The sequence below is a fragment of the Anolis carolinensis genome, chromosome 6, assembly GCF_035594765.1.
Source record: "Anolis carolinensis isolate JA03-04 chromosome 6, rAnoCar3.1.pri, whole genome shotgun sequence".
Taxonomy (NCBI): domain Eukaryota; kingdom Metazoa; phylum Chordata; class Lepidosauria; order Squamata; family Dactyloidae; genus Anolis; species Anolis carolinensis.
The window spans coordinates 68,844,900-68,868,970 of NC_085846.1; the positions used below are offsets into that span (position 1 = coordinate 68,844,900).

The 24,071-nt window shown below is 38.4% G+C and overlaps 1 protein-coding gene across 2 annotated transcripts in view; it reads left to right on the forward strand.

The window, feature by feature from the left end:
* cpne4 (copine 4) overlaps positions 1-24,071 on the forward strand; it is a 281,734-nt gene that overhangs the window by 239,949 nt on the left and 17,714 nt on the right. For both annotated transcript variants that reach the window (XM_062958193.1, XM_008112771.3), the window contains exons 9-11: positions 1,818-1,904; positions 3,477-3,536; positions 11,933-12,066. In XM_062958193.1, the coding sequence (XP_062814263.1) occupies positions 1,818-1,904; positions 3,477-3,536; positions 11,933-12,066 (281 nt within the window). The remainder of the gene's footprint in view (positions 1-1,817; positions 1,905-3,476; positions 3,537-11,932; positions 12,067-24,071) is intronic.

Below are 24,071 nucleotides of genomic sequence, written 5' to 3' on the forward strand. Positions count from 1 at the left end.
GATTGAACTGCAGCCCAGATGCTACATTTGGCTTGATCAGAGTCAATGTTCCAGCTTGCAGAAAAATGCTACCTTCCATATGAAAGCATCAGATCCCATCTGATCTTGGAAGTGCAATAGGGTTAGCCCTTGTTAGTATCAATGGGAACCTACTAATGAATTTGCTAATGAATACCAGATGCTGTTGGTTATATTTCAGAGGAAGATACTGTAAAAACTACCTCTGGGCATCCCTTGCTTTTTAAAAAACCCTATGAAACTTTTGGGTTCACCATAAGGGGACAGGTGACTTTATCATACAGGCCGCTGGAATCGCCATGTCGGTTTCATGATAGTTTAGCCCCATAGCCCTGCTTGGAGTAGTATTACCTTTTGGGATGTGAGCTGGTGGGCTCTGTAGCTAAACTATTATGAAACCAGCATATGCCACCGAAATAAGCTCCATCTGATGACGTTGTTCAAGTGGCCAAGATCTCCAATGGCATAAGGGGATGAAACAAAGAAGAATTAGTTAGAAAATGGAGTCCAGCCTTTGCATATTTAAAAAAGAAGATAATAATAGATTTTGAAAAAGCTGAATGGGGAAATTTATTAGTGTAATGATAAGGACAGGTTTTTGTTAGATACTAGTTCCATATGGTGTGGTGCCAGTGGGAATGTGGAGTTTGCAAGACGGGAAATAATACTTGTATTTTGATTGTTGAATCTCGAAGATTGTATGTTTCTTTTTTCTCTCATATATCACAATAAAAAATTATACAAAAAAGGTGAGGTCGTTGAAGGCACATACAAGCACACACATCCTCTTTGAGCTATTGGAGAGAGAAATTCTTGCTATCCCTGACCAGTGATCAGATATTTTGCATATTCTTTTATTGGTTTTCTGCTGGTATTTTCAGGGTAGGCTTAGTTCCAGCCAGAACTTGAATAGGCTGGTTATTCCACCTTCTCCCTCTTTCCTAAGAAAGGAAGAGGAAGAGAAAAGCTGGGTTCCTAACCAAAGCATGAGGTTGACGTTGGAAACATTGGGCATGTCCATGATGTTAGTGTGTGAGAGTATCTCCTGACAACATCAGGTCCAGGGAGAGCTGGAAGGTGGAGGCATCCCAGATTTTGGGCATTCCCACCATGCCTTATTTGTGGGTGTTTCACATGCAGGATAGTGTTTGAGATGGAAAGATAATAATTAAAGAGAGATGGGTAACTGTGGCGGGAGGATTGTTTATTTACACTTGCATTCCTGTGCTTTCACTTTCGGCAAAAATTCCAACCAGGAGTCAATTTCAGTTGGTGGGAGTGCATGGTTTCAGTACACAAGTTCTTCGAGACCTCCAGGAGTAGCAGCAAACCTTTGGGGGAACAATTTCCAAGTCATTTGTAGGGCAAGGGATGAATGAGAGGGAATCAAGAGCTATGGAGCCACAGAAATTAGGGTTGGGGCCAAATAAGGACTTCAATCTTCACCCTAGCATTAGAATTTAGTTGGGTCAGGAAGGGCCTTGTGCCCCACAGAAGGCTTTCAGAGGGCATTAGTTCAAACATCTCCACTATACAGCCCAATATCTTCTCATGCCTAAATCACTTTGCAAATGCATATGGCAAATCAGTATTTCTAAACATAGACAATTTTGTCTAATTGTTATTTTTGCCCAACCCTAGATTAATGCTAATTCTTTCTTGATTGTGTTTAGATGACTTTAGCTTTGGAAATTTTTGTATGTTTTTTTTTATCTTCAGAGCACACATTATGCAACCAGAATCAATTATTCACTTCCTTACATGAAATGGCTTTCATGCTCTGACTTGTGTTTTCACAGGTACAGTGGGAGTGCATAAACCCCAAGTACAAAGTAAAGAAGAAGAATTACAAGAATTCTGGCATCGTCATTCTTAATCTGTGTAAGGTACTGTCATTTAAACAGCATTTCAATCATTAAAACTGAACATTGCTTTCAAAATCTGTTTAAAAAATACTGTAATGTGTCATAGAAATTCATTATTGTGACGTACTCCCAAAGGTAGCATAACAGATGTTGCTAAGTCAAGGTGGATCAGTGTTTTCATGGGATGACAGTTGCTGCTTAGAAATGTGGTTGCTGACCCTTACAGATCCATTCTGTTCCCTCGGTGTATCCAAAGGCGTATTTGTTCAATGCTGTGCTAGTTTTTAAAAATTCTTATCAGATAAGCAAATGTGGATAGAAGCTAACCAGATGGTGAATTAGATTCTGTAATACACACATCATTTTATTGTTTACAGTGCTCTGTGGTTTACATAGAAGCCGCCAAAAGCATAAATGAAAGATATGAACTTTTGAGTATTGAGGAGCAAGTTTAATTCACTAGCTACGTATCCTGAAAATGTGGTGCAAGCGACCATTGAAAGTCCATTTAGGAAGTGAGTGCTTCAGTATCTATAGCAGGGAAGAGGAACCATTTATCTAGAAGTTTATTTTAGTCTGCAAGTGGACCTAATCAATACTGGGAAGGGTTTAAATTTTACTTTTCCCTACCCCCCCCCCCCCCCAATATCATTACTTTCTCCATCAAGCGTTGTCTGGCATCCTACTACTGACATATGCAAGTCCAACTTTACCCTGTGTATCATCTCCTCTACCTCTTAATATCCTCAAATCAGCTTTATGAGGTGAAAAAGATACAGCTTTTTTAAAAAGGTAAAATACAGTTTAAGTAAAGGTAAAGGTTTCCCCTTGTCATTAAGTCTAGTTGAGTCTGACTCTGGGGTGTGGTGCTCATCTTCATTTCTAAGCTGAAGAGCCCGCATTAGCCATAGATGCCTCCTAGGTCATGTTGATCTACTAACATTTGCATGTTTTCGAACTGCTAGGTTGGCAGAAGCTGGGGATGACAGTGGGGGCTCACTCTGTCCCATGGATTTGAACCGCCAACCTTCTGATCAGCAAGTTCTGCAGCTTAGTGGTTTAACCCACTGTGCCACCACAGCCCCCAAAATACAGTTCAGTTATCAGTAAAATTAAAAGCAGTTAAGTGTAGCCATTAAAAAGAAAACCAGCAAATATAAACAGCACAACACATGAATTTGTCTTTTTTTCTTTTTTTGGTTGTTGTGAAGGTTTGTATCCCCCCCTTCCCAAGTGTTATTTCACTTGGAAATCCTAATAAGTGGCTATGCATTTTATTTCTCCTGTGCCAGCTTTGGAAAGCCATAGCATAGCATATTCCCGCAATGAGCTATTGTTGTCACCCCATACCACAACACTTTATATCATCCTTTTCAAACCAGTTTCTTTATTCTCAGTGATGATACAGGGAAATCTGTTTTCTTCAGGTACAAAAGCTTGCAAATGGAGGTGGAGGGTATTGTTCTTTATTTCTTTTGGGTCTTGTCCTCAGTGAGACATTCTTTCAAAAAATAAAGAAAAACCCAACATTCTCATGCAATCTGTGAAATTAAAAATATTCTATGCTGATTAGAATGCCTATATCTCTTTCAGATTCACAAGATGCATTCATTCTTGGACTACATCATGGGTGGTTGCCAAATACAGTTCACAGTAAGTAGCTTTAAAATGATTTTCCAGTGCATAGATGGAAAGCTTTTACTGTATTCACATAAGAGAGAGAATGTGAAAAAAGTCTTAGATTTGTATCCGTCATCCTCTATACAGGAGGTGTGTTTTAGCTGATGGATCTTATTGAATTTGGTGTGAGTGTGTGCATAGCTAAAACCTGAAATTACATTTGGCCACAAACCACATTGACATTCATAAAGAAAACAAGCAAGTGGTACCCAGTGATGTCATATACAAGAACAAATAGTATTACCGGTAATTTTTCAGTCTTTAACAGCACTCGTTAATGTATATGGACAACAGAATTGGGCAAGCTCCAGGGATCCAGAAGCCAGTTTCCATCCTAGGACTGACACCGGCCATCTCCAGCTCCCTACAAAAACTCCAACGTTGGCAGTAGTCACTTCTAAATATTGGTTTAGCAAAAATACACTGGAATAATCAAAATTGCCATGGTAAGGAAGAGATATGCCTTCTCCTAGAGTAAGAGCACTGCTCCCATATAAGATTATGTGCCTCAATGCTTCTCTTTTTCTGGTGGTTGTGGGATTCTATGGAGGCTTGGATACCACAAAAATGGCAACAAGAGGAGTGCCACTTGTGATCTAGAACCTTAACTTTGCTGTTCAGATTTTGTTCGACTAGGAAGGCTTGAGAATTTATTCAGTCCCTATTTTGTAGCTAAAGTGGAAATCACATATTTATCCTTCTGATGTTGCACTTCGTTCATTCTTCAAGCAGTTTGGCCATTAAAATATGCATGAAGTCCTATGAAATGCATATTTTATGCTAAACACTGTTAAAAATAACGGTGTTATACTAATGTGCATATGAAATGTTTCCAAGTGTTTGTGCAGACCCTCTCCTCCCCAATAATTACAGATTTAATCATGTATATAATGTAACAGACAGAAGACATGCCAAACTGCAGTGGATTCAAAATGGAATAATCTGGACATCCTTAAATGAAAACTGTCTCTTTATATCAACCGGGAAATATTATTTTTCCCACTGTTATATTTTCCTCAAGTTCTAGAAACTACTTCAACAAGAAATACAAGCTGTTATTTGTGTTTCCATAACACTTCCCTTATGATCTGCCTAGCAAGTGACCAGTCCTCTTGAAAGCATTCAAGCACAATGTTCAAGAAAAGCTTCAGGAAGGATATGTTTCTCCAAGGTGTAATCAAGGGAATTTGTGGCCATTGAATTTTTCTATCATCAATCATCATGATAGTTGTTAGAGGCTTTTAAAAAGAGGCTGGATGGCCATCTGTCAGTGATACTTTGATTGTGCTTTTCCTGCATGGCAGGGGGTTGAACTGGATGGTCCATGTGGTCTCTTCCAACTGTTATTTTAATTATTATGATCATGTTTTTATTTCTTAACTACAAGGAAGCATGTAGGCTGCAGTATCATGCATACTTATCTGCAAGGGATTACACTAAACATATTTACTTGTTAAAATATTTCAGTGGCACTTCTTTTCAGATGAAATCTGCAAAAGAAAACATTATAATAATAAAACCTTAGAGTTGGAAGCAACCACAAGGTCTATGTAATCCAGCTTCCTGCCATTCAGGATACATACCTAAAGCATTCCCAAAAGATCTGACCTCTGTTTAAACATCTCCAAAGATGGAAAGTCAAAGCAGTATTTTAGTCAAGAGTTCAAACTAATGACTTATGTTTTTCATTAACCAACAGCAACTTCAGCAGGGCTGAGAAATCAGTTTTTATACATAACATCAGCTGCAGGCTGCACCAGGTCTGAAAATGGAGATTAGATGGAGGGGAGGGGGGAATCTTTAGTGTGATGTCTTTCCTAACCAACTAATAGAATTACAGATCTGCTATTTTTGCACACCTGCAGGAGTGCCAAATTCTTCTTTTTCCTTTAAAGGAAAAAATCAGCCTTGGGAATTTTGAGAGGATACATAAGGAGCCTTGGAGAACTGTACTTTGGGCAGCCACATCGTTTGTGCCCCCAAATGCCCTTTAGGAACTTAGACATTTGCTCATGAGGGGCAATTGCTGAAATATCTACAGAAATTTGTTTTGACACCTGGGAGGGATCTAGGAGGGCTCCAAAAGTGGTGGGAAGGTCCTCCACACTTCCAGAGAACATTTTGGAGCAAAAGAAAAATGATTTTTTTCTTTGTTTTTACATGTAGTTTGCGCACTTTACCCACCACTGGTATAGAGAAATACATTCCTAAAGGTAAAATCCCATTGCTTCAGAAGTAATAGTCTGAAATAACTTTGGCTGAGCTGACCTGTTATTTTGTGGAGGCTACACACAGAGTAAAAGAGAAACAAGAGAGTGAGAGAAAGCTCTACGGTTATATTTTACTGCAGGATTTCTGGCCATTTCCACAACAAGACAGTAGGCACCACAGCTTGGACGGTTCAATACCAATTAAGGGATAACTTTTGTACTGACAGAATTTCTGCAAACGCAGGTGCAGTTTCTGAAGTTGCTTGTAAGTCAGCCCACTGACTTGTTGTTTTCAAATTAATTATGTTCCTATTGAGTTCAAGCAGGGTGTAGACAATACAATGCAGCTGTGATCTGAAAGGCCACTTGATAAGGGGAGGGAGTGAAGTACTATGCACAGTTTTGGGAACAAAAAGCTATGGCATGAGGTACCTGCTAATTTGAAGCACTAATGAGAGCTTTTGTAATATCATGCTGTGTGTACTGAAGATGCTCTGCACATCCTTTTTGGCAAGAAAATACATATCAGATAAATACAAACAAGCATTTGGTCCTTATAGATTGATTTTTTTACTAAACCTATAATCTTTTTATGTGCAGAGTGCTATTTAAAAAATCACATATGAGAGATTCTAAACAGATTCTAACAGTATTTTAGGACTTCAGCCACGGAGTCCAATGGCTCCCATCACACACCAGCTAACTACTTCTGTGGTGGCTCCATGGCTGAAGTACTGCTGCTACTGCTGAAAAAATTGCGACAGCAGACAACACCATTAGGAAAGATGGCTGGAACCGCCAAAAATGGGCTTCTCTCCCATGTAATGAGGGAGGTGGAAGCTGGAACGGAATGGGGCATGGGGCCACATGTCCCCACACATCCTGTGCAACCACCAGCGGGACACCTTCAGCTGCACGTGTGATAAGGCTATAGGTCCTCTGGTGCTATCCTATGGTCAACTTTTGTTGGAAATACAGTAGAGTCATGCCGAGGGACCTAGAGATTCCTTGTGGCCTATTTTCACCTAGAATCTCTAGGCCTAGAGAAGTGTTTTTTTTTTTATTATTTTGTGATTTTTTTCACTTTCATGGTGGTCCTACATTTCTAACACTGCCTGAGCTCTGTAAATGCAAAATTCTTCCAAATGAAGCAAAGAGTGTTTGAGAATTGAGACATCTGTAGGGATAGCAAGGTACTTGTTTATAAAGCTGTTGTCCTTCCAAACCTATTATACGTCTGCGAAACATGGACTGTCCACAGGTGTCACACTCAACTTCTGGAACAGTTCTATCAGTGTTGCCTCCAAAAAATCCTCAAATCTCTTGGGAAGACAGGCAGACAAATGTCAGTATGCCAGAAGAAGCAAAGACCATGAGCACTGAAGCAATGCTCCTACGCCATCAACTCCACTGGACTGGCCATGTTGTATGAATGCCCAATCATCATCTCCGAAAATAGTTACTATACTCCCAACTCAAGAACATAAAACGGAATGTTGGTGGACAGGAAAAGATATTTAAAGATGCACAAGAACAGGGCTCTACAGTTACCTAGGTATCCACTGCCAAGACACTACATTTGGAAGGCCTTCATACTCGGAAAACAAGGGATCACCTAAGTAAGTACGTTTTTAATATCCATGAAAGTGGAGGGCTTACTTTACCATTTCATTGGATAAACAAAAAGTGACTGCAGAGTGCTAAAGAGATGGAAACATAACAAATATGAAAAATTCTGGTATGGAGAATATTATAATATTCAATGTGTCATTCTCCGTAATGTTAGAAATGTGGGGATTGAAGAAAAATCTTGTAACACAGGAAATCCATATTTGAAGGAGTCATTGCTCTCATTTTGCCCTCACTTCAATTGAAATCTTAGCTACTGCGGTCACATGCTCTGGTGATGCATCCTACTAGCAAAGTAAGATTCAGCTGTTGCTAAACTTGGCATCTGTAGCTGGAATTCAGCAGCGTGTATCTTGGCTTCGCGCATCAAAAGTTCTTGGTCCAGTTCTATTAAAGAGTGATTGACTGTCTCAAAATCTCCCAGTCTAGTGGAGCACCCCAAGTCCCAGTTCGTTGCTCTGACCACTGCATCCAAGCTCTTTTTTCTGAAATATACTTCCTTTTTCATTATTTTTTAATCTCTATTAAAAGTTAAAAACATCAAGCCACACAGAAATACTATATAAATACTATATAAACAGAAGGAAGGAAAACTGCCATAAAAGCAAATATGGAGAAATAGAAGAGATGGGCGGAGAAAAGAAATGAAGTATTTTCTCTTTAACTTTCCGACAAGTTCTCTTGTTATCAGTGGCTGGCAAACTCATTCACTCTTAGTTCACAACGGCAAGACTTTCCTCCTCACTCTGCTGAGTCCCATTCCACGTTTCATCACTTCAGCTCATGTTATCCAGTTTATCTTTCATTTTTGTCCTGGATCGCTGAGGAGAATATGGGGTGACACAATCCTGTTTTCAGTGATTCAAAAAACACTACGATTTTTTAAAAAGGGGAAACTAAGTTTATAAAAGTTAAGTGTAACTTTTCTTCTTTTTTTGTTTTTGGTACCAGATGTCTCTCATTAATTGAAAAAAGAAAAAACAGGGCAAGCTGTACCAAAATCTGTTCAAAGCTCAAGTTGGGGTTTACCTCCAGGCTCACCTACCTCTCATCTGTAAAAAGAACCAAGGAATAATTAATTGACTTATAGGATTATTTGGGTATGGAAACTATAGTACTCATTATTGGCTTAACAGCAGTCATTAGGACACTTAAACAATAAGAATGAAATGAACATAAGAATCTGACATTGCCTGAAGTTTAAATTTATAGATAGAGTGTAGAACATTTCAGTCTTGCCGTGATTTTATGCTAGACAGATGTGTGAACCCGAAAGCACCTGAGTGTGGGTGGATGGGATTAAATTAAGCTCTGATTGCTTAGAACTTATAATTAGACAAATGAACATTGCAATATAATTGGAAGAGACGGCGTGTTTCATTTATTTTACTGTGCTAAGTTTTGTGGAAACAAATTTAGTTTTATTCTCATGACAAATATCTCAAAATGTCAAGTAATGTTTTAGACAATGCTTGAATTACAGTGGATCAGAGTGATTTCCCTAAACCTTTGAGTGGGGCTACTATTTTAGGGAGGTGGGGCAGGATATCCACTCTCACAATTACTCCCTTGTGTCAGCACCATGGTACTTTTGGCCCCTGGAATCCACCTCCACAATTAGACAGAGTTAGCAACTGACAACAAAATAATGGTCTCCGAAATGATTTTTATTGATCAGCCAATGGCCTTATCAAGACAGACAATGTAAACACAAGATACAGTATACATCTAGTCCGAGTAAAAATATACAAGTACAGAGATAAAAAGTGAGGGTAGCCAACTTGTAACCAAACGTACCTTAATCTTAGGTATATACATCAGATATCCTTGTTCCTCCTTACGCTGTAGATCAAACAGTGGTCTCCATGAATACTGTATTCTTCATTTCTAAGATGCACGCCCTCTACCCTATATACGGTATTCCACTTCATCATAGTTGTGCTTTATCAAAAAGGGAGATGCGACTATTATGCAGTAGTAACTATTACACAGGTGTGCAGGCGAATGAATAAAGGGGTGCAACTATTACACAAAGAACAGGAAAAATACCTGTTTTGACACCCCAAAATGCAGTGATGAGTATTATGTGATGAAATACCGTGTTTCCCCGAAAATAAGACAGTGTCTTATATTAGTTTTTGCTCCCAAAGATGTGCTAGGTCTTATTTTCAGGGGATGTCTTATTTTTCCATGAAGAAGAATTCACATTTATTGTTGAACAAAAAATTGAACATTTATTATGTACTGTACAGTAGTTGTCATCACAAACCAGCATAACCAGACAAACTGAATCCTATCAAGAATTTCTTGTTACTACCATTATTTCCATGTACAACTGGTATGTACATTTACCAATCCTGCATGCTCTGGTGTTCTGTTTGGCAGGCGCTGAGCATGCTTCCAAACAAAAACTTTGCTAGGTCTTACTTTTGGGGGAGGCCTTATATTTAGCAATTCAGCAAAACTTCTACTAGGTCTTATTTTTCGGGGATGTCTTATTTTCGGGGAAACCGGGTACAGTAATCATCTCTAAATATTGGGTGTGTCTTAGAACCACAGGTGTATCTTATGTATTTTTGGTGGGGGGGGGGGGGTACTGAAATCAAGGTGTACCTTACAATCAATTTGAAGAAATACAGTATATGTGAGGAACTTAGTATGCAAGCAGGCAGGGTGCATGACATACACAGCTCTGCCTTTTGGTACCTTTCCACCAATTCTTAGAATCCGCTTCTGCGGCAATTGCCACAATTTGCCTAATGGCTTGCCCATATCACAATCACACATACTCCTTTGTATGCAGACATGCCTGAGTTAAATTAGAATCATAGAATCATAGAATAGTAGAGTTGGAAGAGACCACATGGGCCATCTAGTCCAACCCCCTGCTAAGAAGCAGGAAATCGCATTCAAAGCACCCCCGACAGATGGCCATCCAGCCTCTGCTTAAAAGCCTCCAAGGAAGGAGCGTCCACCACGGCCCCGGGGAGAGAGTTCCACTGTCGAACAGCTCTCACAGAAATTCTTCTACTCTGTCACAGAGGTATTGGATGGATTAAAAAGGAGTTTAGGAGAAGAAAGTCCTGGATCCCATCTTTACTTTCTCAACTGATCATTGTACAGAATCCAGATTGTAATATTGCACAATTGGAGAAGCATATGCTGGAGAGTATCTTAAATTGGCACATCTAAACCTTCATTCTCCACTGGAGTTCTCCTTCAGTTGAAATAGTGAGCTACTTAAGAGAACTCCAGTGAAGATGAATGGAGAATGATGTCTGTTCCCATTAAATGAAGGCAACACGATGCATTCTTTAAGAACTTGTTATTTCAATTGACCTTTGATCTACTGAGTTATCTTTCTAATGTTTGCTGTGCTTTTAGTTGCTATTACTTTTACTTGTTTCTACTCTGTTGTAGTTTGTTGTTTTGGATGGATTTTAGTTTTGGAGTGAATTGTGTTATTTCCTGCTCTCTTCTACCTCAGGTTGCATCTACACTGCAGTTTGATAACTGTTTGACTTGCATTGCTTATTGCTATGGAATCATGACAGTTGTAATTTTACAAGGGCTGTAATCTTCTTTGGCAAGGAGTGTTGGTGTCTCACCAAATGCCAAGATTCCATAGCATTTAAACATGGCAGTTAAAGTCGTGTCAAACTGCATTAATTCCACAGTATAGAGCCAGCTTCAGTTGTGTTAGGTATTTCCAATGGAAAGAGAGGGTAAATATGATTATTATGTATATCACTAACTATCACTGTTCAGTTTTTATTTCTGTTGGTGTTAACAAAAAATTGTTGAATTGTAAATTGACCTTGGTTGATGTTTTAAAGAACATTGAACTGAAACGTTTTAAACACTTAACATTTTTAATTGTAACTTTATTTAATTGTAATGTGTGTAGCTTTTGCATTTTGCACATATTTATTTGTAATATACTTTTTGTATATTTTGCACAGATCCTTTTATGTGCAACCTGCTTTATAAGACACCCAGTTGAATTAGGGCATGCAAATGTCTGCATTGTGCAACTATTACTATAGGTGATCACTTGTGACCGAGTATGATTGTCTTCCAAGCATAGAGTCATGTTGGTCGGTCTGTAAGTGACTGTAGAGACGTATTCTGGATCCACATGGACTGTCACAATGAGGACATGGGTTTCCAGGTGTAAGACGGTCACAACAAGGGTTTGCTTGATGTGCTTTTCTCTTGGCACATTTCTCCCTTTCTCCCTCTATTCATTCCTCTTCAAAAACCACAGCACTGTTGGTAAGAGCTGGCCTCTAATTAGAACGCTTCAGGACCAGGGCTTCCTAGTTCTCACTGTTTATTCCACATTTTTAAGGTTAACTTTAAGCCATCGTTAAATCTCTTTTGTTGTTCACAGATAATTGTGCAACTATCACTTTCTGTTCACAGCCTCTGTTTGCAGTGCCTGTCACCATTCCTATGACAATGGAAAACTGAGATGTATAGCAGCGAAAGTATATAGCATAACATATTCTCCTTTTCTTTCTTTTCCAGGTAGCTATAGATTTTACAGCCTCAAATGGTGATCCCCGGAACAGCTGTTCACTCCACTACATCCACCCTTATCAGCCAAATGAATACTTGAAGGCTCTGGTAGCTGTTGGCGAGATTTGCCAAGATTATGACAGGTGAATAATAATGATATTTGTTTCAGAGTAGCTTCTAGATGGCATTCAAGTAATATGATAAAGCTGGTAGTTAGATCCTGATCACTGTCAAAGAATAGAGCCTGCAGTATTGAATCTCCCTGAGCTGTACATAAATGAGTGATATATAGAACTTTCATAAATGACAAAATAAGTAGAGGCTTCTGAAGCCTTGACAGAGAATTATCAAAACGTAGCCCAGAAATATAGATGTTAATCAACTATTGCTATGAAATTCCTAGCATGGCAATTGCCATGCCCAACTAGAGAAGACACGTTGACTGAGTGGAATTTACATAAATATTGACTTATCAAATTCCCCCTGATTCGTTAAATTTATTCTAGTTGGAACTTTCAAGTGGATTTAAGCTCATCGTCCCAACTAACCACTATTCATTCTCAGAATTACGAAAACGTAACTTTTTTAGAATACAGTTCCCAGAATTTCTCAGAGTTCACAGGATTATTGATGAGGAATTATAGGTGTTTCGTTGTAAAAAATAACTTCTAAAAGTTCTACTCCTTCCATTGCTACATCAGCCTTTTAAAAATAAAAAGTGCATGCTTACATCTGTCAAAATATTACATCTGTCTGGTATAGCTGACACATATTCACATTCCTGTTAGAATGTCTGACTTTCAAGCAGAAAGTCTTCTTTCTGATCTTAATCTGGCTCGAATTCAATATTGCAAGTGTCCAAAACTGATCTTACACAAATACTTTGTTGCAGTTCAGATGTCAATCATGCTACATTCTTCTCACACAGTAGATAAGCAATAAAGCCAAATCTTGTTGATTTTGGCTAGGGATGTGATGATGGTAATATTGATGATGATTTTATTTATCATGTCAAATTGAGAATACAGATATAATACATAGAAAAAACACAAACAAAGTTAAACTTGGCATTATATTGAATTTCCTTTGATCAGAAGGTGGCCACCTTGAAAGCCTCTGGTGTGGCTGTAAGAAGGTCCTCCATTGTGCATGTGACAGGGCTCAGACTTCATTGTAGTAAGTGGTCTGTGGTTTGCTCTTCTCTACACTCGCATGTCATGGACTCCACTTTGTAGCCCCATCTCTTAAGGTTAGCCCTGCATCTCGTGGTGCCAGAGCACTGTCTCTTCAGCACCTTCCAAGTTGCCCAGTCTTCTATGTTCCCCGGGCGGGGGGAGTTTCTCATCTGGTATCAGCCACTGATTGGGGTTCTGGGTTTTAGCCTGCCACTTTTGGACTCTCGCTTGCTGAGGTGTTCCTGCAGGTAGATCTTAGGAAGCTATTTTCTGATTTAAGGCATTGGCTTGCTGGCTGATATCCGATCAGAGAATGGGCTGGAGATGTCAATGCCTTGGTCCTTTCATTACAGGCTGTTATTTCCCAATAGATGTCAGGTGGTGAAATACTGGCTAAACAGTATAATTTTTCCAGTGGTGTAGGGTGTGAACATTCTGTGATAATGTGGCATGTCTCATTAAGAGCCACATCCACTGTTTTAATGAGGTGAGCTGTATTCCACACTGGGAATTCATATTCAGCAGCAGAGTAGCAAAGCACAAGGATAAATATCTTCACTTTGACTGGGTGTAATCCCCAGGTTGTGCCAGTCAGCTTTCGTATGATATTATTTCTAGCACCCACTTTTTGCTTGATAATCAAGCAGTGCTTCTTATAAGTCAGGGCACAGTCCAGAGTAACACCCAGGTATTTGGGTGTGCTGCATTGCTCCAGTGGGATTCCTTCCCAGGTAATCCTCAGAGCTCGAGATGCTTGTCTATGTTTTAGCTGGATTAGGAATCAGATGGTTTCCCCTGTAATAGGCTGTAAGAGCACCTAAAGCTTCAGAAAGCTTCTGTTCAACTATTTCAAAGCTTCCTGCTTGAGTGGTTACTTGAAGCATGATGATGATGATGATGATGATGAGGAGGAGGAGGAGGAGGAGTTGATTACTTTCCCCTCCTTGCTGCTCAAGACAGAATGCATCATTAAAACAAGAGATAAAACACAATTAAAAGACATACAACAAGATACACAGAGTTACAATACAAGTTAAGATCCACTAATGAAAGGCAAAATAAAATTCGCAACTTATTATTGAATAGGAATGCCTGCCATTGTGTTTTAAATTCCAAAAGCTGATATAGTTGTCAAAACTCTTCCAGCATGTCATTCCACAGTCTTGGGGTAGCTGGTGAATTTTATCTTGATTTTGTTAACTCTTGGATGGTAAGTAGGAACCCCTCAAATTTTGTTTTGCCTTAAGATGGCAAGATTTGGAAGGAACAATATATATAAAATTGGGTGTTTTGAGAATTTTTTTGCATGCATATAAAATACACAACCAGACTTTCTTTTGTGCTCACTGCATGTATGTGTCCAATTCCATAGAGGAAAAAGACAGTAGTGTTATAGGCAGTGATTTTGCAAGGATAGAAAACATGGTGCAGGGTTGGGGAGATCTGATTTTTAGCTTTGCACAAGAGCAGTGGCTTCCAAACTTTTTTGACCATGAAACATTTCAGAAGACATTTATTTTCTGCAGAACCCTAATCCAAATATATATTCTGGATGATTTTAAACCAACTCAAATACATTTCCCAAACTCCTATGTAAGGTTAGTATGGGAGTAAATTTTACTCTGATACTTTATGAATAATATCCCAAAATCCCAAAATGTATTTTGTCTCAAAAACTATACAAGGAAGAAAGAAAAATATTTAAAAGTGCAATGTGGAAAATAACGACATGTGAATCACTCTTGTTCAAATGGCAAGTAAAATGTTGAAATGTGAAGCCAGTAACTTACATACTTGATAGTTGTATTACAAAAACTATACAAGGATATATAAGTTATCATGGAGACTGTAAATCAAATAATTGGCCTTGTGTGGCTTTAATTTAAAATATGTTTTAAATTTGATTGTTAAGATTTTTTGTAGAACCTCTATGATGCTTCTGTGGAACTGCAGAACACAGGTTAAATTGCTATATAATCCATTTTTTGAATCCGTATATCTGCTTTGAACTTGGTTATATAAATCTACAGTGCTGTACATTAATTCAGTTTAACAAAGATAATCTGGATTCAGAAACTGGATTATATGGCAGTGTAGATGGGGCCACAGTTAGAGAACTACTGCATTGGAGGAGAGATCTCACATGGAAGTTGGAGAATCCTTTACTCTTTGGCTCACCATGTTGGACATTCTGTCTCAAATCAAATTCTCAATAATTGCATGATTTTTTACAGCTCCATTTCATTTCCAATTACTTTTTTTTTTCGTGTCAGGAGCAACTTGAGTTGCTTCTGGAGTGAGAGAATTGGCCGTCTGCAAGGACGTTGCCCAGGGGACGCCCGGATGTTTTGATGTTTTTACCATCCTTGTGGGAGGCTTCTCTCATGTCCCCACATGGAGCTGGAGCTGATAGAGGGAGCTCATCCGCACTCTCCCCGGGTGGGATTCGAACCTGGCAGCTTTCAAGTCAGCAACCCAACCTTTAAGTCACTTAGTCCACTACGCCATCTGTGGGCTCCAAATTACTTTCCAATTACTTAGGCCTTTCTTAATGACATTATTCTAGTTTTCTTCTGTGCACCTCTTTGTTGTGAAGAAAATAAGTTCGTGATGGTATCTGTTATACTTATCAGACAGAAAAATATCTCTATCGAATTGACAGTGAGTGCCTTGTCCGTCGGATGCTAATTATGCTTCAGGATCATTCTTGAGGAGTTTACTGCTGTCTTGTATGTATAACACTACAGGGTGCAGTAATTAGCCTGCTTCAGAGGATTGCTATTTACATGGTAATGAAATCTCCTTTCAAGGAGAAGTGAAGCAGTTTGAGTGGAGCAGTGTAAATGAGCAGTGGAGTGGAGCAGTGTTCATTACAGGAGTGTAAATGAAACTTCTGCAAACTGGAATGAAATCCTCAGAGAAACTACCATTATGTGTGAACCAGCAAAGGGCTTTGGTACAAACTGATTAGTATTAAGGGCCTTCGTCAATCTTTTTCTGAACACTGAATGGTTCCAAGGGGAAAGAAAATGCAGTACATCCTGAGTAAATTACTATGTATTCTCTGTTTGCTACTGTTATGAATCATGTAAATATCTATGAGCAATATATGAGCATTTCTCAACCTAGGGGTTAGTACCCCTGGGGGGAGGGGTCACATGAGGAGTGTCAGAGGGGTCACCAAAGACCAACTGAAAACACACATTGCTCTTTGAATCCCAGCAATTACAACTCCCAAATGACAAAATCAACCCCTCCAACCTCACAAATATTCGGCGTATCAGGTATTTGTGCCAGATTTGGTCCAGATCCATCGTTGTTTGGATTCACAGTGCTCTCCAGATGAAGGTGAACTACATCTCCCCTAAAACACTGTCAATTCCTCCCAAATCCCTCCAGTATTTTCTGTTAGTCATGGGGGTTCTGTATGGGAAGTTTGGCCCAATTGGTGGGGTTCAAGTGGCTCTTGGATTGTAGGTGAACTATAAATCCCAGCAACTCCAACTGCCAATGTCTATTTTCCCCAAACTCCACCAGTGTTCACATGTGGGCATGTTGAGTATTCATTCCAAGTTTGGTCCAGATGTATCATTGTTTGAGTCCACAGTGCTGTCTGGATGTAGGTGAACTATAACTATAACTCAAGGTAAATGCCCACCAAACACTTCCAGTATTTTCTGTTGGTCATGTGTGCCAAGTTTGGTTCAATTCCATCATTGGTGGCATTCGGAATGCTCCTTTATTGTAGGTTAATGACAAAATCACCCCCCCCCCCAAACCCCACCAGTATTCAAACTTGGGAGTATCAGGTATTTGTGCCAAATTTGGTCCAGTGAATGAAAATACATCCTGCATATCAGATATTTACATAATGATTCATAACGGTAGCAAAATTAACAGTTATGAAGTAGCAATGGAAATAATGTATTGTTGGGTGTCACCACAACATGAGGAACTGTATTAAGGGGTCACGGCATTAGAAAGGTTCAGAATAACTGAACTAGACTATATAGGAAGGTTCTCAACCTTCCTAATGCCACGTCCCTTTAATACAGTTCCTCATGTTGTGGTGACCCCCAACCATAAAATTATTTCCATTGCTACTTTATAACTGTAATTTTGCTACTGTTGTGAATTGTAATGTAAATATCTGATATTCAAGATGTTTTTCATTGTTACACATTGAACATAACTAAAGCATAGTGACACAGAGCAAGTGGCTTTGGAGAAGACAAGTGTGTGTGTACATATGTGTGTATGTTTTGGGAATGGGTCAAGAAACAAACCCGGCCCTGGCAACCCCTGTGAAAGAGTCGTTCCACCCCCAAAACAGTCTCGACCCCAGGTTGAAAACCTCTGATTTATAGACAAGAAAGCATCCATGGATATTTCTCATTATATAGCAGCAGTATTGATATATTATGTGTGTAGGAGGCTCTGTGTTTGTGCAAAAAATGAATAAATTAAAATAATCACTAAGTAAACCTCTGTTCAGTGGGAGTTTCTCTTAAATATGTGTGCCTAAGCTTTCAGCCGGATTCTGTGTTATCACTGTAGCAGATTTGTGTGTGAAGATTTCAAGAAAACGTAAATGAGAATAGTATTTCAACAGTGGTCCCATGGCAATGAGTTATCAGTTTGTAGTTTGGTAATGATGATTTTAGGTGCCTTATTCTCAGTGGTTATAACAGCTTTGACTTTGAAAGCTTTTTACTCATTTTTATACTTCCTTCCATGAAATAAGTATTAGTATCTGGAGAAAAATAAAGCTGCAAAGCTATGCATACTAACTTAAAAATAAGACTCATTGAAGTCTATGCAGCTGGCTTCTGCATAAAAAGATTGAACCACATATAGTATTTGACTGTGTATAGGGAATAGTTTCATTATATTTTAATTCGGGCTTTCCTTTCCTCATTTATATTCCATCTTTCAGGATTAACCTATCCAGGGAGGCTCGTGAAATATTGAACACTCAACATTCATTCTAACAGTATTGCGCTCAACCAAAGAACAATAAAAAGATTATGCCAGCATCAATTTAAAACCATATCAATTGTATAAAGTTCTACACATATAGGGCTTTATCACATGAGGGTTTAGAAGCAACAAAATAGTGTTCCTTCTAAAAACATTATGCAACTGGGATTCCTCCCTTTCCTTTTGCATCTAAGGGACCCATCCTAGGATTGCATACTCAATACTACCCAGTACTTTGCGTAGGACATCATTTCTCCTTTTTTTTACTAGTTTGGCACGCATGCACACATGTACCAAACCCAGCCACATAGAAATATAAACATTATATTTCTTAAAATTCAAAAGGCTTTTTTTTCAGGAGGAAAACAGATCAGGATAGCTTTATAACTATTTTAAGCTTTTAAACAGACACTGGATGGCCATCTGTTAGGAGTACTTTGATTGTGCTTTTCCTGCATGTCAGGGGGTTGTATTAGATGGCCCATATTGTCTCTTCCAACTCTATAATTGTATTTACTGGAAGATAAAAGTCAGCAGATATTTTAGTCGGATCTTTTCTAGTGCTGGCTATCATTTTCCAGTTATTTATTAAGTCTGAACCTATAAAAGTAGCTAGAAAGACGCAGAGAATTGGTGAAATAAATGCTTTTTTAAACTTTAAGAACCTTTAGCACTTACATTTCCAGTCATGTGTGCATGTGTGTGTGTTTCAGAGAGAGACTCCAAAATGTGGCTGGAAAAGTGTGTTGGGGACAGTGAGTCATTTGACAAGTATTATTTTTCTATAGAGAAAAAATGTTCCTTGTTTGCTTTGCCAATTGAAAGAAAATGTGAATGTCCATCCCTTCTGCTCCCATGATTGCTGGCATTAGATCCACTGACCACCCAAAATAAATATAAAGTGCAGTTGAACTTTTGCACTGAAAATCATAGTACAACAGTTGCAGGAATGGAGGTCATTCAGATATTCCTGTGTCAATGAAAAGAAAAACTTTACAAACATTCTCCCACAGGTGAATAACAGAAGAGAGATGATATTATGTAATAAGTCCCAAACCAAGATACTACTTGTACTGATGTAATCACGATTTACCTGTTTCGTGTGATGAAGCCCATAAAACAAACATTCACAATAACAGAGAGAAAGGTTTTTAAATAGCTACAGTTTAGTACAGAACATTGAATTATTTTTGCGGAGAGTTGCTAAAAGAACTGTTGTAGGACTACTCCAAATCCAAGGCATAACATGTAAGCTATTTAATTTGCATCCCACCTTTTTCTTGATGACTCAAGGCATTTTTTAAAAAAAATTACAACCAAAATTTTATTAACCAGAAGTAAAATTATTATACAAAAATAAATGAGTGACTGAATAATTGTAATTAAAACAGTTTAAAACATATTTTAGGCACCTAACTACTAATCAGAGCATGATGGGTAGAAATCTTCATTTGTAACATTTAACTTTAATTAAAATGTTTGTTCTGGCTTTGTGAATCACTAGGCTGATGACAGTGGTCTTCGAAATATAACACCACTGGGACATTATAGTGTCCTCATAATGATATTAGATTTAGCTTCTAAATCTCCTGGTTTAGTTAAGTCAATCATATTTTTCTGAACCCTTTGACTTCAAGATAATGAGAGAGAGAACACCTTTCTCTCATTATCCCAGCTGTAATGAGGCAGCTGCATTATATTCATTTTATATTGTATTATATTATTGTTATTATTTTTTGCTAGTGAAAACTGTAACCTGAGTAAGTTTATAAAACAGGGGTGGACAAAGTGTGCCCTGTGAGCTCAGTGTGGTCCTTAAGGCGATTTTTCTATTCTTCTCAGACCCAATGTTTCTTTCAGCATCAGACTGATTTTTCCAACTCTTGGAAGCCTCCAGGAAGGAAAAGTTTCACATTAAAATGTTTCACATCTCTGAAGCCAAACCTACCCAAAATCAAAATCAGAAATAGAGTTTTGGTCTCTTCCAGCATTTTAAAAAATAAAATAAAGTACAGTAGAGTCTCACTTATCCAAGCTAAACGGGCCAGCAGAAGCTTGGATAAGCGAATATCTTGGATAATAAGGAGGGATTAGGGAAAAGCCTATTAAACATCAAATTAGGTTATGATTTTACAAATTAAGCACCAAAACATCATGTTATACAACAAATTTGACAAAAAAGTAGTTCAATACGCAGTAATGTTATGTTGCAATTACTGTATTTACAACTTTAGCACCAAAATATCACGATATATTGAAAACATTGACTACAAAATTGGCTTGGATTATCCAGAGGCTTGGATAAGCGAGGCTTGAATAAGTGAGACTCTACTGTAATAAAATCTTTGTTGGAGATCGGACCCAAGTCTAAACATGAAATTAATGTTTATTTCCTGTACACTTTATACACATAGCCTGAAGGTAATTTTAAGCACATTTTTTAAAAAAATATGCATGAAACAAAATGTGTTTACACTGTACATCAGAAAGCAAAGGTGTCACTATTTCAGCCACCTTTATGGACAGTTTTGGATTTTGGAATAATTCAGAATTCTGGACAAGGATTGCTCAACCTGAACTGGTAATCCAGACTCCTTGGTGCACAAAAGTATCTCCATTCTTACCTGAGAAAAGCAAAATGGTGTGTTGCGGCTAGGGCCAAAAAAAGAAACACAAAGACGCACACAGAAAGTTTCATGGAGCCATGAAGTGGGGAAGAAGGAAGGTTCAATATGTTGTCAAAACTTTATGGTTTCACACTCTCAATCAAGCCAGGAACCATAAACCAACAATAAACCCTGCTTTGCAATTCTGATTTATAAAAGCATTACAAGCCAGGAAATATACTGAGCTTTCAATGCCTGTTTCATTTAGCCTCTTCTGCTTACTGCATCTTTGTGGTTACCCTATATGTTTAAAAATTCATTTAATGGAGTTGTGGAAGAATGAGCTGGTTTTTATTTTGCTTGAGACAGACCAGCTTCTTTTCGTGCTAATCAGTAAAGTTTATGGAGATAGTATTTAGATCCAGCGTTATTAGTTAATTCATTAGTGAATACCTTTCAGAAGTTAGCTTCTGGGTATGTGTATTCCCCACGTTCATTAATTATTCCTCTTGTAGGTAGCAGACTTGCACTTTTTATCATCATGCACTTAAAGCTCAATTATAGACACGTATTTCTTCATAGTCAGCAGATAGCACTTCCCCCAAGGCACCTCCAGAGCAATTTGTTTTTCCAAAAAGTAAAACTGATAGAGCAGTAATTAAAATGGGTGCATATATTTAAATCTTTGTTTTTTAAATAAAATATCTTGTGATCTTGTGAAATAATTTTTACTTGACAGCCACTGTCTCTGCATTAGTTTTTACAAAGCTCACTGAGATACTTTAAGTATGTAGGGATGCAGGACCTTCTTGAAATTGGAACAACCACAAGTTTAAAAAATGCTATTTTTCCATATCTGAAGAACACCTCTCCAGAAATCTCTAGGTTTCTCAGAACTTCTGGAGTCATTCTGGAGGACCGAGCAGTGGTTCTCAACCTGAGGTCCCCAGATGTTTTTGGCCTACAGAAATCCCAGCCAGTTTACCAGCTGTTAGGATTTCTGGGAGTTGAAGGCCAAAAACATCGGGGGACCCTAAGTTGAGAACCACTGACCTAGAGATTCCTAAAGAGACCATATTAATCAAATCTGCAAAAGTTAAATCTTCAAATATAGAGTGTATCTAGGCCCTAAAAAGCTGCTGTGCTTTACGAGGGCAGCTCCTTGAAATGTACTGATAAAGTACAGTTAAAACTTGAACTGTGCATGCCCCATGTGGGTATTAGTTGTTCCATCTGGAGCCCATCATGCCTACTTAACCCACAAAAATGACAATAAGAAATATTTGCATAAAATAATAATAATAAATAATAAACTTTATTTATATTCCGCCCTATCTCACCGGAGGAACTCAGGGCGGATTCCAAACATAAAAGGTGAACATAACAAAAAAACAAACAAACACCCATAATAAAGAAAATTGATGATAAATAACGAAAAAGGGTTCCTCCCCCTTATTCCATGGGGAAGACAAGCAGATAGGAGTCACCGAACTTCATGTGGTCATGAGTGGCATATTTTGCATGACCAAAATATCCAAATATCAAAATCTTGGAAATTTGACATTTTTGGTCTGTTGCTCACAAAATCCCACAACTACCATGACCACTGCCTGTGCTGGTTATAATAATAATAGTTTATTTTTATACCCCGCCAGCTATCTCCCTGAAGCAACTCAGGGTGGCTTATAAGCAGGACCAGGACCAGAACTTACAACAATATTCAACTAAAAATGCAGTTAAAAACATAATAATATATAGCTGTGTAATTAAAACACAATTAAAAATAACAAAATAAACAAGCAGCATTAAAACTATATCAAACCAAACTCAGCAACCAGCAACCGGGTATTCTAATATGAACATGATCAGACTAGAAATGGCTGGGCATGGGCTTGTGCAAAGAGCAGACTGTAGGGTCAGGGAAAGGGGTAAAGTGCTGAGTACAAACTTAATCGGTAAACTAGAGCTGGGCATTTATGAACAGGGACTAACCGACATCAAATGCACACTGGAACACTCAGGTTTTCAAATCCCTGTGGAAGATGGGCAAATTGGGGGCTAGCCTAATCCCCTTGGGGAGGTAGATTTGAGCCGGGCAGGCACCACCGAGAAGACCCTCTCTCTTGTCCCCACCAACCGTGCTTGTGACAGTGGCCATTCTAAGAGCTGTTGTTCAAAAAGTTACTTTTCCAAACTCTGCAAATATCCAACTATCATCCATACACAAAACTTGTCATTATTATCTCAATCAGTCCTAACAGACTAGGCTAAATGCTGTCCAAAAGATCTGTATCATGGATAATCCAGGAGGTCACTAAACCTATCTCTGCTGCCTTCTTGAAAGCAGTGGAGGCTGGTAGCTCTGATGTTATTGGGGTACAAAATCCACTCCAGGTTTTAGTTTTAACTTTAAATAAATTATCCAAGCTAACAAACTCTATATTCTAAACAAGTTCAGCACCTTGGACAGCTTTATGTGCACAAGGAGAGTATTCCACTACACTGGATCCACCAGCCCCACACTTGAAAATGCAAACTTTCATGGGAGGCTGCTGAGCACCTCTCTGGCTGCAATACATAATGATGGGTTAAGTTTGGTCTAAACATAGTAAGCTACTCTTGTCTGGTGTGTGTTTGTGTCAAATAGTCCCATGTGCTTGAATAATTATGGTCTCAGGTAGCGATGTGCCAATGAAATATCTCCATATGGGTAAGGCAAAAATGTTTCCATTTGAAAGAAACTGATCATTCTTGTCTTGCCTTTGAGAGTCCAATCTTCCCAACATAGTAAGAGAATAGAATATTGAAGAAGTCAGGTTCATGTTGACCATGTAGCAAAATACAACAAAACCCAACATCTGGAAGCAATATATTTTCTGGGCCACCTGCTTTGGAGTTAGCCCAAAAAAGTTTCCATTGCTTGTAGATCTTGTTTTTGTTTTTTGTTTTTACTGCATGGTCAACATGACTACCATTGAATATATTTCTACTAGTAATTTAATGGATTCATTATGATTTAGTATGCACAGTTATGTTTCTTTTAGATGCCAGTAGGAGGAAATATTGGGGATTTTGGGTCTTTTGTGTGATTAAACTTTAGCAGCACGAGCCGTAGAACTGTACCAGTAGTAGTAGTGAAAGAAGAGTCACATAATCCACGTTGAGCATATTGAAAGCTAAGTGGGATATCAATATAACTAGTCAGTTCTCCATATCCATGGATTCCACAGATTCCACCCATAATGGCTTGAAAATATTACTTACACAAACACATATACATATATATCCTAAAATAAAAGCTTGATTTTGTCATTTTATATAAAGGAAATTGGATTTGAGAATCCACAAATTTTGTTATCCATGGGCTGTAGTGTAGAACACTACACC